The 18,764-nt window shown below is 36.8% G+C and overlaps 1 protein-coding gene across 11 annotated transcripts in view; it reads right to left on the bottom strand.

The window, feature by feature from the left end:
* The window catches only part of MGAT4C (MGAT4 family member C), a 370,725-nt gene that overhangs the window by 146,108 nt on the left and 205,853 nt on the right, over positions 1 to 18,764 (bottom strand). For 3 of the 11 annotated variants that reach the window (XM_087723375.1, XM_087723382.1, XM_087723379.1), the window contains exons 1-2: positions 4,659 to 5,397; positions 3,106 to 3,166 (exon numbers count right to left, since the gene is read on the bottom strand). The exons of 2 other annotated variants lie outside the window; for them this stretch is intronic. Coding sequence is in view for 2 of the 9 variants with exons in the window: in XM_087723379.1 (XP_087579505.1) it covers positions 3,106 to 3,108 (3 nt within the window). In the remaining 7 variants the exon portion in view is untranslated. Of the gene's footprint in view, positions 1 to 3,105; positions 3,167 to 4,658; positions 5,398 to 11,555; positions 11,656 to 18,764 lie in introns of those variants that run through there. 6 more of the 11 variants (XM_087723374.1, XM_087723377.1, XM_087723381.1 and 3 more) reach the window with 4 other exon arrangements.

The raw sequence follows: 18,764 nt of genomic DNA, 5'->3' as shown, positions 1-18,764 counted from the left end.
GACTATATCTGCCCCGAAAATCAGGTGGCAGAGGATTATTACAAGTGAAGCAAATAGTTGAAGAAGAAAAACATGCACTGGCTGATTATTTAAAAGACACTCAAGAACATCTATTAATCGAAGTAAAGAACAAAAATCTACTGAAGGCCCAACAGACAAAACAAGAATACAGAAAAGATGTGATAAAATCAAGAATGGAGAGTTGGCAGAACAAAGCACTGCATGGTCAATTTCTGGAAAAAATAAAAGATAAAGTGGACAGTGAACAAACTTGGTTATGGTTAAAAACAGGTACATTAAAGAAAGAAACAGAGTCACTAATCCTGGCTGCGCAAGAACAAGCTATCCGCACAAATGCCATTAAGGCCAAAATCGAAAAATCCTCTGATGATGCCAAATGCAGACTTTGCAAAGAAGCTGATGAAACTGTTGATCACATACTCAGCTGCTGTAAAAAAATCGCGCAGACTGATTATAAATTGCGGCACAATTCAGTAGCACAAATGATCCATTGGAATTTGTGCAAAAATTATAATATTAAAACAGCAACAAACTGGTGGGAACATCAGCCTGAAAAAGTCACCGAAAATCAGATGGTCAAGATCTTGTGGGATTTCCGTATACAAACCGACAAAATACTGGCGCATAATACACCAGACATCACACTGGTTGAGAAAAATAAGGTCACAATCATAGACGTCGCAATACCAGGTGATAGCAGGGTCGCCGAGAAGGAACATGAAAAAATCGCAAGATACCAGGACTTAAAAATCGAAATTCAACGACTATGGCACAAACCAGCAGTGGTAATTCCAGTGGTAATTGGCACACTGGGTGCTATTCCAAAAGCACTGGAATTACATTTAAAACAGTTAAAAATTGACAAAATCACCATCAGTCAAATGCAAAAAGCCGCACTGCTTGGATCTGCACGCATATTACGAAAATACGTTACGACGTCCTAGGCCCCTGGGTGGGGCCCGACTAGTAACCAATGCCAAATCCGGCGAAACAACTGGCCGCTGTGATACAATTGTACAACAACAACAACAACAACAAGAACAAGAACAAGAACAAGAACAAGAACAAGAACAAGAACAAGAACAAGAACAAGAACAAGAACAAGAATAAGAATAAGAATAAGAATAAGAATAAGAATAAGAATAAGAATACTTGGAACAACTTATATCCTCCAACGTTACCTTAACAGTTCCTAGGTCCTTGGTTAGGACTTGAGCTGTTGAGCTATCAACCAGCCCCAAAGGCTGTGAATCTCACCAAAGATTAACCACATAATAATATACAATCATAATGTGGTATTTCTTTTACATAAATTATTACATATTTTTAAGATGTGTAATTTCTATAAATATGTTTTGCAGTCTGATCTTATGCAGATTTGTTCAGAAGCATAGGTAAGCATAGTAGAACTTATTCCTAAATCAAGTAATGGCTGCCCAACTGGGCAATGTTAAATGTTATGTGATTTCTAATCACATAAGCTATATATTACACATTTATGCAAATAGGGAACCAAACAATTGTCAAATTATAAATCCTTCATCATTGGCCGTGCTAGCTGGGATTGCATATTTTTTTTCAGAATATCTGGAAATTATTCCAAACTTCTGAAATATTACATTTGAGAAACTAGACTTTCCCATGAAATCTTGCTAGTGATATATGGTTTGTTATTAATAATTTTATTATTACTCTTTATCTTGCTTATTTTTCACCTTGGGGCACCATACATAATTCATTCTCAAACTTGTGAGATTTTAGAATAAGCAACAACCTGAGTCATTGAGTAAGTGTCATGGGATATGGTTTTGAGCTCAATCTATCTAGTATTATTCTATCACTCTAACAGCAATACATTCTGTTTTCTCATACTTAAAAGAATATCATCATCCACAACAATAAATCTCCTTTCTAATGGAAGTGAATTTTGATGAGCTTAATAAAGCATCCTGATGCAAAATAGGGGTGGGATCCTTTTATTTTTGCAGACTTTAATTTGCTCTAATATATTAGCAGTAGAAGTAGAGCGCTATTTGGGAGTTTCTTTTTTGGTTTAAAATGCTTAAGATCTTGACTATAAATCCAGTATATGAAATCTGACTCAGAGAGACATTATGGTTATGTTGGGGGTGAAATGATGTATGGATATATCTGTTTCTCCTTCGGTGGGCTAATACTGCAATGCTATACATTTCTACTCAAAAGGAAATCCCACTGAGTAAGTGGATAGAGGATTACAGCCTGAGGGTTCTAAATGGAGTAGCTCTATTTCTTGCTCAATAAACATCATAGTCATGAGAAGCTAGCAAGCTAAATTATTGCTCCAATAGTTTCATCCTAATAGCCATTTGCGTCATAAAACAAAAGTAATGTTTTCATTGTAAAATGAATATTTCTGATGTTGTTGCTTCACCTTCTTCTTAAAAGAAACTGGGATCATTCATAACACAAAACAGCTAGAAACAAACAAACAAACTGTCTAAGCAGAAAAACAATTAAGGAAGAAATAAGGTGATTACAGAAGATAGTCAAGAGATGAGGGAAGTTTGGGGGATTCAGAATGATTCCACTTTAATTATCCTATAAGTTGTGTGGTAGAATTACTTGGGAGGCTTTCAAAATTAATGTCAAGCCCTGCAAATTTAGGAAACAAGAACCACTTGGATTATGGGAAGCATCTTCATTGCTAATAGGTAATGTAACAGAATCTTGAATACCTTCCAAAGCAATTCTCCTGCACAAGTTTTATCTAATGTAATTAAGGTGGAATCTCCTTCCTCCCTTGGACTCAAGAATCTCTTCTGTAAAAGCCCTGTTTTATTCCTGAATTGTCTTGCTGCCTCCTTAGGTGTTGTTCCAAAATCTATTAGGCACAACTGCTAACCAAAGCTTTTTAAAGTAAAAGTTAATTATAGTGTTATAAATAAATAACATTCCATACATAAATATATACTTGTAAGTAAACAGCAGAGAAAAAAGAAGATAGATTCAGAGATGTTATATGGTTCATGGTTGCATGAAGGAGGACTATCTTCAGATCCTCATGCCTGTTTGAAGAAAAATGGCATTATAGGTTTTCCTTACCATCTCCAGATGTTTGGGCTGTGAAGTGGGGAAATATCCATTCACACTGAAAATCTGGGATCTGGAAATGTAATGAGAGAGTTATGTGATCTCATCTCCATAAGTTTAGATTCCATCTACATTGTCACTCGTCATCCAATGTCATTGTTCTATGAGTCTCCTTGCTGAAACCATTAGCCAGGATGCCACTCACTGATTATTATTTTCATGATAGGAAGAGGGAAAATCAATAATTGAAGTCTTGTTATAATCTGATATTACCAGTTCATTCCACTGAGCATATCATTTTGGACATGTATGTACCAAAAGAGTTAAATCAGGTGTGGTAAATAATATAAACTGCTGTGAAAACACTTCTGAGACAAAGAAAAATGAGTAATCAAACAATCGTTTTAGTAACCATCTTTTTTTTCCAATTTAGTATAACTCCTAGAGCATTAATATCTCAACATTTCATAGCTATAGATTAGTAGTAATGGAATTATAATTGGCGTTCCCTCATAAAAGTTCCATTAATTAGAAAACAACTTTTACTGTAGTTTCTCAGATTAGTTTAAAAAATGCACCCAGAAGCTAAGTGGTAAATATTCAATATAATCAAACCTTTCCTATATAAATAGAAATTCAAACTTCTAAATTAACTGTGGTCTGCTGTTTAGTTCTTATTATTCACACTATTTGATTATTTAAACTGGTTATTGGATTGTTCAGACAGTAGCCTTCAACTCCCTCAGTCAATTAAACATTTATTGTATCTGATTTGTCAGAGTCAGTGTCACAGCTAATCTCTTAAATCCACATCAGTTCAGGAGCTTTACATGTGTTTACTCTCTTGCAAATCGAGGTGGGTGCATATAAGTAGATTCATAAAGAACAACCACAGATAATCACCATTGCTTTACTTTGCACATGATAGATAGAATAGCAATTTTTAATCTCACATACAGACAACACACACACATATTTCCATATACGCCTATATAGAGAACTGACATTTCACAACTGCTCTCAGGTTGTATATTCTACATGTTGATTATAAGGAATACACAACCAGTATACCTTCTCATAAAGAAGAGAGGCAAACAATGTATTTGGTAATCATGACTATCACAGTCATATCACTGATACAAAACTACTTCAGAGCATTTTTAAAAAAAGTTTATGTAAAATTATTCTTCTATGCACAAAAGCTTTTCCATACATTCCACTGAAGTGATTAAAGTCCATACAAAGAGCAGGCAGGAAACTACAGCATATAACTGATCAGAATTACAGATTTACCCAGAGAGTGCCAAATATTTAGAGAAATATGCATAGGCTTGTCACGCTGTTGGAATTTCACTCTGGCAGTCAGGCAGACAAGCAGGCAGGCAAGCAGGCACACGTGTTTTTCTTTCTCTTTAAAAATTAACCTTTTCATAACAAAGGCCATATTTAAACATAACAGCAGGAGCTCCGGGATTCTAAACCAAGCTCCTTTTTCTTAGGCATCGACAGATATCCATCATCACCTTCATTTTGAAAAGGAAGATAAAAGCAGAATACTCTCTTACCACCGGAGTAGAAAAAGCAATTTGTTCAGCTGCATCCAACTGAGGCTTTGTGAATGAGGCTTTGTGCAGGCAGGCAACACAAGTGATTCTCGGGCCTCACACAAAAGCAAAATAATTGGCTCTCAATGAAGAGATGTAAACATCCATCATAATAGCACTGGAACTGAAGCTGAAAGCTACCTCAGCTGTTCTATGTACTCTGACTGTAGGATGATGTCACAAACATCAAATGGGTGTACTCTCATTGGTTTCTGTTACCTGGATTCATATCTTAACCCTAAGCTGGCAGCTGCAAATTTGAAGGGGATTGCTGTTCATTTGGGGATGGGGCGAGATGCTCAGAGATCCTCCAATCTGAGAAAGGAGAGTAACAGGTGTTTATTGATTAAAGAGAGAAAACAAGATGCTGGTGGGGGGAGGAAGCAGTTAATCCCTCTAATTTGCTTATATAATTAAAGCTTTGGTAATTGCATTCCTACACTCTGCTTACTAAATGACAGTAATAATCACTATCTCACAGAGAATGGATATTAAAGGAAAGATAATACATTACATACCATTGCATTTAGAGGGTTGTCTGTTCTTTTGGCATAAGCTTGCTGACAAAAACATGCTTAAAAAGAAATAGTGGAATAAGCATAGTTTGCAAATAATTTGTAAGCATGGTTATAATTACAGTTGTTGAAGCAAGAACTGGACTTCTATAGAATACTTTTTGTCAATGTAATCAGTGCTAAGATAAAAAGTTCTCATCTGTATATGAAATTGGAGTTCAAATATTTTATAATCAAATTAATTGAAAAGATAAAGTTCAAATTGCAATTCTATGATCATAGAATTGATCAAAATCACCATCCAAAGTCAGTCACAAGATTCTACCTTCCCAGAAGTGAATTCAATATCATATGTATTGTTGAGTCTCTCAATTGTGTTTCTGGATGTACATATGTTACATTGCCATCAGTCTAGTTGTTATCTAAACATCTTCCTTCCTCTTACGATCAACACACACACACATACAAACACCTAAAACTATCATTATCATTATAGGGATAAAACAGTGCATTATAGACCACTAATTTTTGAACTAAGATGCTCAAATGAGCTAAATTACAGGTGTCCAAAAGCCAAGATTCATGACTCCCAAGGGAATGAAATTTGGGAAGGTGTGACTGATTCAGTACTACTGATTACTCCAGTGCTGTGTGGCTGCTACTGCAATTACATGATCTTCATTTTCAACATTCTGTGACAGTTTACCAGCCAGCCTCACAATCCCTTACTCCGTTTTCCACCTAACAGCAGTGAGTTGACTAATCATATGGCTCTTAAAGAAGCAACAATGTTAAGTTGCATGAAGAAAGTCCTAAATATTTTTACTGCTTTATTTTCTCTTCTCTGGCATACAAACATGCACATCAATCCCATCATTGTTCAGCCACATACATAGTACTCCATGCATGACTCACACAATGTAATATTTCTACTGATGTTGATGCTATGGCCAAAGCTCTCACTGTCATCCATTTGTATTCCTGGAGAAACCATCAATTTATGTTGTATAAAGGGAAAAGTCAGGATAGTTCAATTTGCAATCTCTATCTAATGAGTGTCTCATTTAATAGGGTAATTGTGGACCTACTGCAAACAGGTTCAGGAAGAACATCAGACAATACAACTGTATCTTTCAAACAGTATTCTTTTTTTTTTAAAATAAAGTTTTTTTTTAATTTTTTGTTCTCTATATACATTCACATAATTATTATTCTTTTTTTTTCATTCATAATTCTAATACATTTGTCATTCCATTTATAAAATTGTAATATTCTATTCGGGTTGTTTTGTTTATCATCCCCCACCTATTTTGACACCACTTTCTTTTCCTTTCCTTTTCTCCCTCCCTCCCTTCTCTACTTCCTTCCTTCCTCCTTTCCCTTCCTTCTTCTCTTAACTATCCCCTCCCTCTCTCCTCTTCCCCTTCCTACCCTCTCTCCTTCTCTCTTTCTCCCTTCCATCTTCCTTTCCTCCTCTCTATCTTCCTTCCCTCCTCTTCCTCTCCTCTCTTCCTTTCTCTCCTCCCTCCCTTTTCTACTTTCTTCTTTCCTCCTCCCCTTTCCCTTCTTTCTTCCCTTACCGCTCCCCTACTTCTCTCTACCTCTTTCCCTTCTTCCCTCTTTCTCTCCTCACCTTCTCTCTTCCTTCTCTCCTTTTCCTCTCATTTCCTCTCTTCCTTTCTTTTTCTTTTGCTGCAGGTGTCTCTTCCAGCTCTTAATTTCTATTTTCTTGGGGTGGTATTTCCACAAACCCAACAATCTTTGTATATCATTTCTTGTTTTTTTAAAAAAAAGAATATTTTTCTTTTTTGGTCAGACAAAGACAGACAATACATAACACATAGAACCTTCTTCAATCACGTACAGCATGTCGTTTGGTTATAAAGTTTTTGTGCATCACTTCCATAGTCCTCACTTTCAAATGTATGTAAAATCACAAATTATCAACTCATTTCAAACAAATTCTCATATCATCAATCCAGTATATTATATAAAAATTATTATAATTATTAAACATTCATTTGACTATAAATTGCTTTTACATCCTTTGTATGAAATTGCCTAGGTTTGAAGTAAAACTATATAATAGCATTCCATTAAATCCTCCTAAAATCATCCAGTAACATTTCATCTTTCTAACATATTCTAAATAAAAATTAATTATATTTAATAAGAAATACTTTTAAATCTCCTCTCATAGTCCTCATTTGTAGTTTGTATATAATTTCATATCCTCAAACTAGTACCTATATATTATTATCATTATTACTCATTTATATGGCTATATATAATACTATAAATTTAACCAAGTTTGACTTAATTTTTATTGTAAACTTTCACTACATCAACCTGTATCTTTCCAGTAGTAGTGCAGTTTTATATCTTGTGTCACTTGTGGAATTAATTAATATTCTGGTTTTCTTAATAGGTCTTTTATAGACTTCTTTTTGCAGTTTGTTGCTCATCTTATGAGCACTCGAAACCCTCCATCTGTTTCTTTCATCAACTTATCTTTGGTTATCACTGATGTTTCAGTCAAGATTTTTCTGCTTACTTCCATCAAATTTTCTCTTTTTTCTTCTTCTGTACTTTGAGGTCTGAGGTAGAGTTCCAGTCCACCTATCTCCCCTTTCCATAGTCCACTTTTACTATTTCCAACCACACTCAGTATGCTGTCAGTATCAATAATTTTCTTATCTCTTTGATCCTTTTTTCCTTCAATTTTTGGAACTCTGTCCTCAACTTTCTTCCTTGGATAAATGTCATTGATTTTTTCATCTCTTTTTGCTGTTCTTTGTTCTGCATCATCCATTATCATCTCAATTTTCTCTGAAATTACTAATATTTTATGAATTTTAAACATAATCATTTGCAATATTAATGTTTATTTTTCATGATGCGCCATCCTTCCAACTTATAAACACTGCCACTATAGCATTCAAGGCTTTTATTGTATTCCAAACGAATTCATTATAGTCTTTCATGTCAAAGCTTTATCTTCACTGCAGTCCAGCTACTAATAGAAACTCCAAAAGAGCACCTGTGTAAACAATCCATGCTGTTTCCACATGCTCTTTTCACTATCACTCTCATAAACAAACTGAAAGGCTTTGAAGTGTAACTCCAAAAATCAAAGAGAGGAAAGAAAAAACAATGTTTCCAAGCCTCCAGCCTTAAAGTGGCAGTGTTACTTTTTTTTCTCTCTGCTGTTACAGCCCTCTTTAAATAGCAGACTTACGGAGAAAAATTCTCAATTAAAAAAAAAATCCAATCAAATTTTCTAAAAAAAATAACAAAAAAAGATAAAATTTCAATCCACCAGTATATATAGAAAAAAATAAAGAAGAAAAGGTAGAAGAAGAAAAACTGAGCCTTCCAATTTAAAAAATAGGAAACATTTGTAGAACTTCAATTCATAAAAAGAGAAATTAAAAAAAGGATAACACACTAAGTCTAATGTAGCTTAATTTCTCTGCTTGTTTTCTTTTGTCAATTTTAATTTAGTTTTAATTTTCTTTGGGTAATCTCTTTTCTAATAATAAAATTTCCTCACTAATCCGACACACTTTCTCTTGCATTTTCTTTCCATTCCAGAACTGTCCCAACTTCAGCAGCTTCAGGGGTGGGTTTCTGTCATTGGAAAAAAGAGCTTCTCCTGGATCAATCAGGGACTTTGCGGTGTCCCTGAGATCAGCAGGACGTACTCTTCTGTATCGCCATCTCTTCAGGACATTTTAGGTCCAAAAGGACCCTCCAGTGGCAGAAATATCAACTGTGATCTTGGAGCTCCAAGATTGCACGTCGTATTGTCACGACGTCAGCTCAAACTCCTCCAAATGGTATTCTTGGTGCCAAAGATGTTCTTCCAATGAGGAAAGGATGGAACCTTTCTGTGACTTTTCAAGAGCAAATTTGACATTACATCAGACATTATAATTCTGGATCCTAATCAACAAGCCAAATGTATTCATCCTCAAGAGAATGTAGAATTGAGAATGGTTTACTCCACAATGATGGAATTCATCATTGAGATTGTTTGTTGAGATTGTTGAATTATTGGAGAAACTACTACAACAAAGAAACTTGTACACTGCATCTCTTTCAATTGCAAAAGAACAAATTTGAGGAAGACAGAAGCTTTCATTGTCATTAATCAAGACTGGAGATCACCACTTGAACTGGGGAGATGATTTAATGCACAAATTGACAACAAAGTCACCATCTTTGTACCAGACAACAGCCTGAATTAATAAAGGCACATTATGTTGAAATACCAAGAAGATTGTTAGACTCTCATTCAAGCTCTTATGACAGATTTCAATGCGTACTTTTCTTTCCTCTTGGAGTTGATGGCTGGAACCATCCACCCCACATGTTGTACAACAATAAATGAATTATTATGCACATTGAATAATGAACCAGGAAAATGAAATTAGTAACCTTCTAAGTATGAGAATGAGATTAATAACCTTGTAATAACCTTCTATTCCAACAGTATGTGGTTGCTATGTCTGCTAAGATTGAAGGTGAGAAACTAAGTTACATCCAAATGAATCAAGCAATCTGGAGATCAACAACATATAAGAGACCTGTCTAATGTATTGAATGATGATGATGATTTTAGAAGCAACTCGAAAGTGCATCATCCTCTCTTTAACATTTGTTGGTAAACCAAGATAAATGAGGGAAAGGTGGAAGTATGCTGTGATGCCATGATGTACAGTATATATAGAGTATGGCAGTGCTTAATTTTTCACATTGACATGCAATCCAAACAGGCCAGAAATACAACAGCATCTTTTTTTGAGACAGCAGCCAAATAATCAGCCAGATTTAATCAAAAAAAGGATTCAGAGAAAATTGTTCCTGAAGTACCTCACTGGAATACACGACCTCTTCTGTTGATGTGTTGCTTACATGTCAAGTGGGGTCTGCCTCATATGCACTGTCTGCTGGGCTTGGTGAAGCATCCAAGCCAAGATCACAAGATCATGATACATTTGTGCAAGCTGAAATACCAACCCCCCCACAAGTCCAGAGCCACATAAAGTTCTATTGAAGCAGATGATTCATGCTCCACATTTCAGCAAAATCTCAATGTGTTGGAAAAATGGTACGTGCAATGAATAATTGTACCAAAGATAAACACTTGTGCATTCAAAAATGACATTGTCATGATTCTAAGAACTATGCTAAATTTACGAGAAGGTGACGGTATAAAGATATATAAATGGGTGCTCTCACTATACATAAAACACAAGAACAAACCATGGAGAATGTGCTAATGTAGTTGGAGAAACTGGTATTTCAGTAGCTTCAGCTGTATGTTACCTGAAGCCCAATCAATGATGGGTTTCAAATTTTTTTACTACCAGTTCTGTGGATGTGGCTTATTTTGTGGGTGTGGCTTGGCAGTCATATGACTGGGTGGGAGTGGTTTGGAGGTCATGTGACTGGGTGGGCATGGCCAATTTAGTCGTCCATTTTGCCAATTTAGCAGTCCATTAAGCAATACAAAGCAGCCCCCTTTTCTATTCTTTTTAATACTGCAAGAAGTTTTTGCCGAAGGCTTTTTTTTTACTAGGGGAGAGAGGTTTGTATTGCCTGGGGATTTCTGGGAATTTCTCTTAGAGGCACTAAAATAACCAAGATGATATAAGGTCTCCTGCTGCAGCAGGGGGTTGGACTAGATGACCTCTGAGGTAACTTCCAGCCCTGGATTGCTGTGCTGTTTCAAAGCATCCTCTGAAGCTGCATCTAGTGCAAGGTTTGTGGTCCTTCCTTCCATTCCTTTTTCTCTCTCCCCCTTCCTTCCTCCCTCTATCCATCCAGCCAGCCATGTCACATTCACTTTCCTTTCTCTTTTTCTCCCTTCCCTCCCTTCCACTATTGATTAGTTTAGCCTGAGGAAGGATAGCATTTTCAATAAGCTCTCAACTCCATGCCAGTGGTCTGCAAACTTGGCAACTGTTAATACTTGTGGACTTCAACTCCCAGAATTCTCCAGCCAGCAGAGCTGAATTCTGAAAGTCCACAAATCTTAAAGTTGCCAAGTTTGCAGACCTCTGCTCCATGCACTTGGGGATCCACAAACGGTGAAGATTTATTTATTTATTTCTCTCTTGAAGCCCCCCCCCCACACCTTTGCTCCCAGGGGGCTTCAGGGAGGCTTGCTAGTCCCCCCCCATGCTCTATTTTGGGTCTAGTAGGCCTCCCTAAAGCCTGCTGGGAGCCAAAATGGGGCTGGTGGGGATTCTGGAAGGGGTGGGGGAAGGGAAGGTTTTGAGCCCAGTGGGGATGGGGGGGATGCAGCAAGCTTGGGCGGGGGGCTAGAGAGACTTACCTATAGGCAGGAGGAGGAGGCAGCTCAGTTGGGGCGCAGGGCAGGCACCATGTGGCAGCTTAGGCAGGGAAGCCACTCAGGAGGTGAGGAGTGACTGTGTGCGACAGGTGGGCAGGGCATCTGCACTTAAAATGGTCTGTGCATGTGCACAACAGTAAAAGGAAAAAATTACATTTTTCCATGAAGATTGTTCTGCGCATGTGCAGAACAGAAAACTAAGATGGCACTGCTGCTGAGGATAGAACTGGTATGGTCACGTGTCTGCTGGAGTTACTACATATTCGCCCGGACTGGACCGGACTGTTGAAGCCACAGAAAGGGAGGTAAATGTTAGAGTATTTTAAAGAATGGCAGATTAACCACAAATGTTATCATAAAAATATTCTTTGATAAACTAAAACTTACTATATATATTTCTTCTTTAATAAAATGATGTTTCCTTTTTTAATTTTAAAACCAAAACAATAACAATCTGCCCATGGTCATTCTGTTTCTCTGTTTAGGTAAGGAAATAACCCTGAAAGAATGACACAACAGGACATGAGTTGTCTAGTGCAATTTTGGGGCCATGGCCCACTATCAGGCCACAGTCTATTCGCAACCAGGCTGCTTGAACAATGGGCTGGTGCGCATATGCTCACACAGCTGAACTCACACAAGCTGCTGGCTGGCGCATACATAGCTCAACTTGTGCAAGTGTGAGTACCTACACAGACACACACTAGACCAGCAGTCCCCAATCTTTGCAACTTGGTAGGTTTGTCCCCCTCTCCTCATCAACCGGGCTGCCAAGCTGCAAAGATTGGGGACCACTGATTTTTTTTTTTGGGGGGGGGGTCAAATACACACAAATATACATACAGTCTGTGGGACCTGGGATAGCAGATGATGCTGTTTGATCATGTTAAAGGTACTGTCACAGGATATAAGCTGTTCCAAGGAAAGCCATTATTTTTCAATTGATTGATGGTGGTCTTGTCAATGCCGATGGTGTTCAAGTGGTATTCCAGATGCCTTGGGATTGCACCCAAGGTGCCTATTACAATTGGTACTATTTTTGATTCTTTTTTGGGGGGGGGGCATTATCATTCTACTTCTATTTGCAGCTCTTTGTATTTTGTGGTTTTCCCCCACCTCTTCTATTCTGCTATCTCCAGGTTCTTGCAGCAGACCTAATCCAGAATTGTCTTTCTTAATGATAATTGTTAAGTCTAGGGTGTTGCATGACAGGTGATTGCCTGTTTGAACTTTATAAATATTGTTATTCCAAATTAGGCCAACTTAATGGCTAGATCAGTTTTGGGCTGAGAAAATCACAGATCAACTCCTCCGCACCCTGTCTGTGATATGCCCTATTTTGGTGCCGCAATGTTCTCTAGCAGCTTTTTAATTACTTTTCTCCTTGCACTGTTTTGAGCCTAGCAGTGCTGAGAGGCTGTTGCTGCTTTACTAAGAATGTCTAAAAAATTTGGATTGCAGCACTGTGACACAGCTATTGCCATCCTGACCTCCTGTCTACCCTATGGACTCTCTGCTATTTGAACCACTTTACCTATCAACACTGAAGGAGGGTGTTCTTCACTGCAAAAACAATGTCCTAGTATTCATACACACTAAATATTCTAAAATGGGTTTCTTTTGTTATAAAGATAATAAATTATACTATGAAAACCTGTTTTATATAAACATTGGATGAATAACTTGAGCATAATATATGCAAAACTGAACCAGACAGAATACAGCACTGCCAATTTCTATCTTTCTTTAAGTCAAGTTTGATTCCTGTTATCAACTATATAGTTCTTTGATTTGGTATTGCTTTTTTCAAGAAATTACTTTTATTTCCCCGTATAATCTGCAGCTCTGATATTTTTTTAGGAATCTCATCTAAGTACTAACCAGCTCAGAATTGCTTTGCTTTTCCAGATCAGCCAAGGTCAACTATATGAACCACTCTCGCTGAGCTATTTCTTCCATTCTCAGGATCTCTATTTGGTTAAACCTGAGGTTTGAGGAAATACTGCAAACACATTTAATTCTGAATCCAGGTTATCCCTTCATTTTTGTTTTGCTTTGCTTTGAAGCTGAGCATTCTCATCCTCTACAAAGAAAACACAGCTAAGTGAAAAATACAAAAGAATAGACGTGAATTCAATAAATCACTCCATCGTTGGCATGTGATTTTTTAACAGTTGTACAAATTCAGGATTTGAAATTCAGGAGACTTAATAAATAGCTTTTCTGTGGAGAGTCCAATGCAAGATATTTGCTAAAATGTACTTTTAACAAATGGGTAAAAATGTGGATTTTGAGATGGAAATATATAGAGAGAACAAGATTCATTGCCATGCAAAATGATATATTAGTGAGCAAAAAGATTAATTTGGACAATGAGGATGCAAACTTTGGAGGTTTCTAATGATTAATGATAAAAATAAAACACAGTAGTTGTTAAGGTGATATGAGCCATGATTAAAAGAATTATTTATGAAATAAAATATGTTTAGGCATATCACATGTATAAATTATATTCCTCTGAAAATTTACTACTATAAATAGTCAAGGTCAAGGAGAGACACTCTCAATAGAAATCAGTGTGTGGTTGGTTCACAGCTACAGCTTCTTTTTCTTCAACCGAGAAGTTCAGAAGCCCACATATTCTGTTTTTTTTTTAATGACATGTTTCAATTTAATACCTTCCTCAACCAAACTACACTATTCCTTGGGAAAAATTCTAGTTCCAATACATTAATAAGGTTTGATGCATAAAATAGCCGGTCTGTAATTCCTAGCCCTATAAATAAATAAGCACAATTCAACCATTTTGTTTTGTTTTCCATTTAGTCAGTTGCCAGTAATGATAGAGGAACATCATTCATAAAGTGTTAGTTTGGTTTTCTTCTATGTACATTTCTATCAGTGCATATTACCTGAATAGATTGCTCATCTTGAGTTCTTGCCAAAAGCATTTTTCCAGCTTTGCCCAGTCTAGTTCCCTTCAGTTGCATGGAGACTGTAACTTGCCTTGGAACAGATGTTTAAAGATCTGAATGTGGATAGCATAAAATCTAGCTCTTTCCCATGATCTGATCATTTCCCTGTCACAATAAGATTGGCTGCTTCCTCTGACCTCATGTCCATTCATGTGGCCAGCTCCAGATGCCTTTTATGGATTCTTGTGGACTCTTGAGCATCTTTCTGATAATTCAATGGGGCAGCTCTGTCAGCTGCCACTGGCAACAGGAGGTGATCCATGCTCTTGATTGGTCTTCAGTGACCTCTCTTGGTTCACAGTTTGTTTCCCCCTTGTTTTGCTGAAGACTGCCAGGAGATAGAAGTGATAGAAGTTGTTCCAGATAGAAGTGATAGATGTTATTCCAGGAGTAACAGTGGAGAAATACCAGAAATGAATTTGATCTACAATGGGTTTCAGCTCACATCTAAGCCTACACTAAACCAATAAGAGAGCCTTTACTTCCCCTCCATTATTTCATTGGGGAGGATGCCTTGTTTAGGGTGTCAAATTCCCTTTGTGTTGGGGAACATCTTGCAGCAGTTATGGCTATTAAATGGAAGAAACCTCAGAATACCTTAAAAATATGATCATTTAGACAATTTTCAACTGTAATTCAGACCTATCATGGAATAGAAGCAATATTGGTTACACTTGATATAGCCTAGATAAGAAAGTTCATATCTTCTGATTCTATTAGTTCTCCAAGAGTCTTCAATACCATCCACAATGGTCTCCTTCTAGGATATTTCTGGGGACTGAGATTGGAGTACTAGGGTCCAGTGGATCTCCCCATTTCCAAAGGGCAGTTTTAGCTGGTGGTTGTAAGTGGGGAGAATTTAACAAAATGCCGTCTTACATGTAGCGTGCCATGGGATCTGGTTTTCTCATAATTTTTAACATCTGTATGAAGCCAGTGGAAGAGGTCATCTGTCCATTTGAAATAATAACAGCATGTTGCTGATATACAACTTGGACCATTTCAGTGACTCCACTAAAGTCTTGCACTTGGCTGTTGAGATCTGAATAGGAAGAAAGAGGCTGAACCAAGCAAGCTACATCCCCGTAAGGTAAGTTGCTATTTATTCAGATGATTTTTCTGTTCAATCTAATGGTGTCTCCAAAAGATAGCACCATTCCAGGCTACTGCTAGATCAGCAGTTCAGCGGTTCAAATCTCACCGGCTCAGGGTTGACTCAGCCTTCCATCCTTCCGAGGTGGGTAAAATGAGGACCCAGATTGTTGGGGGCAATATGCTGACTCTCTGTAAACCGCTTAGAGAGGGCTGAAAGCCCTATGAAGCGGTATATAAGTCTACTGCTATTGCTATGTGTCTTGGAGTCACCTGGACTCATATCTTCTGCTGTATGGGTGGTAAGATTATGGTTGGAAGGTCTTTGCTCATTTAGCACAAAGTTTCATTTAGTGCACCAGAAGCCTATCATGAACAAGAGTTGAATTAAGTTGCAACATTAATTCATGCTCTTATTGTCACCAGTTAGATTAGACAATGTGCTCTACCTATGGCTGCCTTTATATACTGTACCATCAAAAAAACTGAAGTTGATTCAAAATATAGTGGATCATGTATTAACCAATACTAAATGCTAAGAGCACATTACACCTGTGTTTATGAAATTGTTTTCTTGGTACATTTTTAAGTGCTAGTTTTATCTATAAGCTTTATATGGTCTTATAAAACTATAACGAATATGGCTTGTTTCCAAATATTGGAAAAACTGTCACTTCAGATAGAACCAACCTGTCTAGGAAGAATGTAAAAAACAGGGGTTTTTTGTGTCTCCACAAAATGAAGTTAGAAGAGTTGATGCCAGGATGAGAAGTGTCTTAATGGTCTCTTTATTATGGAACACTGCCCCTTGACAAACCTCAACATTATTGTCCTTTAGGAAACAAGCTAAAATGAAGATCTTTCAGGAAGATTTTTATTCATTGAGTGAATGACACATATCTGTCTAGACTGTGATAATAGGAAATAAATATATTTTAGTGTTATACATGTTAGAGTTGGTGTATTGTGTTGTAAGAATTTTTCAAGTTAGGTTTTGGTAATAAATGTTTCATTACCATACTAGCTAATGGTGCAGGAGATGTGCCAAACTGCAATTTGTTGACTAGTGAATGTTATGCAAAGAAATTGTTGGGGCTGCATCTTGTGATACATCCATGAACATGATTAAATATGTACTAACTGCTAACTATTGGCGTGTCATGTGTCTAAATATTGAATTAAGTTATTTTATTTCACTTCACTTGTATGCTGCATGTTCCTGAAGCTCTGGACAGATAAGTAGATCAACCTAAAATAATGATCAAAATAATAAATCTACCCATAATATAAACAAATTTGGCAATATCAAATAATAAACATAAAAAATCATGTGCCTGCCAGATTCATGTTTACACAAAATTCAAAATAAACAATAAAAAGCTAAGAAGGAAATAAAGACCAGAACACATACCCTTCAGCCAATATCCAGAAAAGCAGGCATTAACAACAGACAAGCAATCAAGCAAGCAGAAAACAATACTTAAATCAAGGAACTACCAAAAATGAAAACATATCCCCACCAACACTGGCAGGGCAAGCTGCTGGGTAAACAAGGAATAAATCCCATACTCACTAATATTGACAATGTTACCCTGTTTCCCTGAAAATAAGGCCTCCCTGGATAATAAGCCCAATCGGACTTTTGAGCATATGCGCTAAAAAAAGCTCTCCCCAAAAAATAAGCCCTCTCCAAAAATATTGCAACACAACAACAGCCATGAGGTGACCACACTTGCCACCTCCTGCACCCCAAAAATAATAAGACCTCCCCCAAAATAAAGCCAATTGCTTATTTCGGGGGTCAAAGAAAATAAGACCTTTTCTTATTTTCGGGGAAACACAATACCTATTTGGGTAACAATTGTCTGCAAGCAAACAAGCATCAGATAATATCCACAGTTCAACCTTGAGCTACACTTATTCTCTTCTATTGGAATATCCAGGTATTGACTGCTTTCCTGAAACTCAGAGAGGAAAGGAAAATCCATGAGAAGAAAATTTCAACCAATGGGAAGTGGCAATAAGAAATGTCTGCTTCCAAAGTCCTGTCAGATGGCAATTGTGTATAATCAGGAGGGGAATTGACCCTATTCATTTTGATTAGAGAGGTTAATGCAGAAGAAGGCAGTCCCTCCCTCTGTTTACAACCAGCTGACAAGCAGCACCTTCAACTGGCAACCAAATTTCTTGCATTTTTCAACACAGCATGTTCTAAAATTTCCACCAATTCTCAGTTGAAATTACATTTTAGATTGTCTGTATGAAAGGAGGTTAGAGGTACAGTATACCATCATGTGTTTTGCCTTCTAGTTGATCTTTGCAGATACGTTTTACTAATCTCTGTCTGTATATAGTGGTGTTTTTAGCCTTTATTTACATATAATTCCTATTTTGTTTTTATTTAGTATTATGTATTTGGATTTGCACATAATGGTTTCTGTGCTATAGTTATTCAGAATACTTAGAGTAACTTATTGGACTAGAATATCTAGATGTATGGGAGGGTTGTCCTTTTAATGGCTATTTATTTGGTAAATAAATACACTTTTTTGATATTACTGTTATGGCAGTTGGATGGCTGTGTCTTTTTGGTTGAAGTTGTCTGAAGATAGGTTGAGCTGGACAGTGTCTTATAGATAATTTGTTTCTGTGTTTTATGATTTGATGTGCTATAGTGGATTATGGCTGATTTCTTCATTTGTATGAAGAGTTTTCAACTGCAGATAAGGGTAGCTGCAGAAAGGAAAAGAAAAAAAGGAAGGAAGGAAGGAAGGAAAGAAGGAAGGAAGGAAAGGAGAAAGGAAGAGGGGGAGGAAGAAGGGGAAGGGGAGGGATGCAGCCTATTTGCAGAATTAATATTAGCAGTACAATATCAAATTACAAGAGTATATACTGAATCTTTACAAGAACAAATCAACCCAAACCAACATAGAATCTTTTCATTTAAGAAGAGCAAATGTATCTCTTGGAAGATTTAAGGTAATACATAGACTTAATTAACCAATAAAAATAACTTTTACACAATCCCAACATATTAGCATTACTTGTGTGAAGTGCATCCTTTGCATTACTTGTCAGGAAATATACTACAAGAATACATACTGGCAATCCACCACATAAACTT

Source organism: Thamnophis sirtalis, unplaced genomic scaffold (genome assembly GCF_051295495.1).
Source record: "Thamnophis sirtalis isolate CommonGarterSnake01/CBP01778 unplaced genomic scaffold, rThaSir2_p1.2 scaffold_9, whole genome shotgun sequence".
Lineage (NCBI taxonomy): Eukaryota > Metazoa > Chordata > Lepidosauria > Squamata > Natricidae > Thamnophis > Thamnophis sirtalis.
This window is presented reverse-complemented; position numbering and strand designations above follow the sequence as displayed.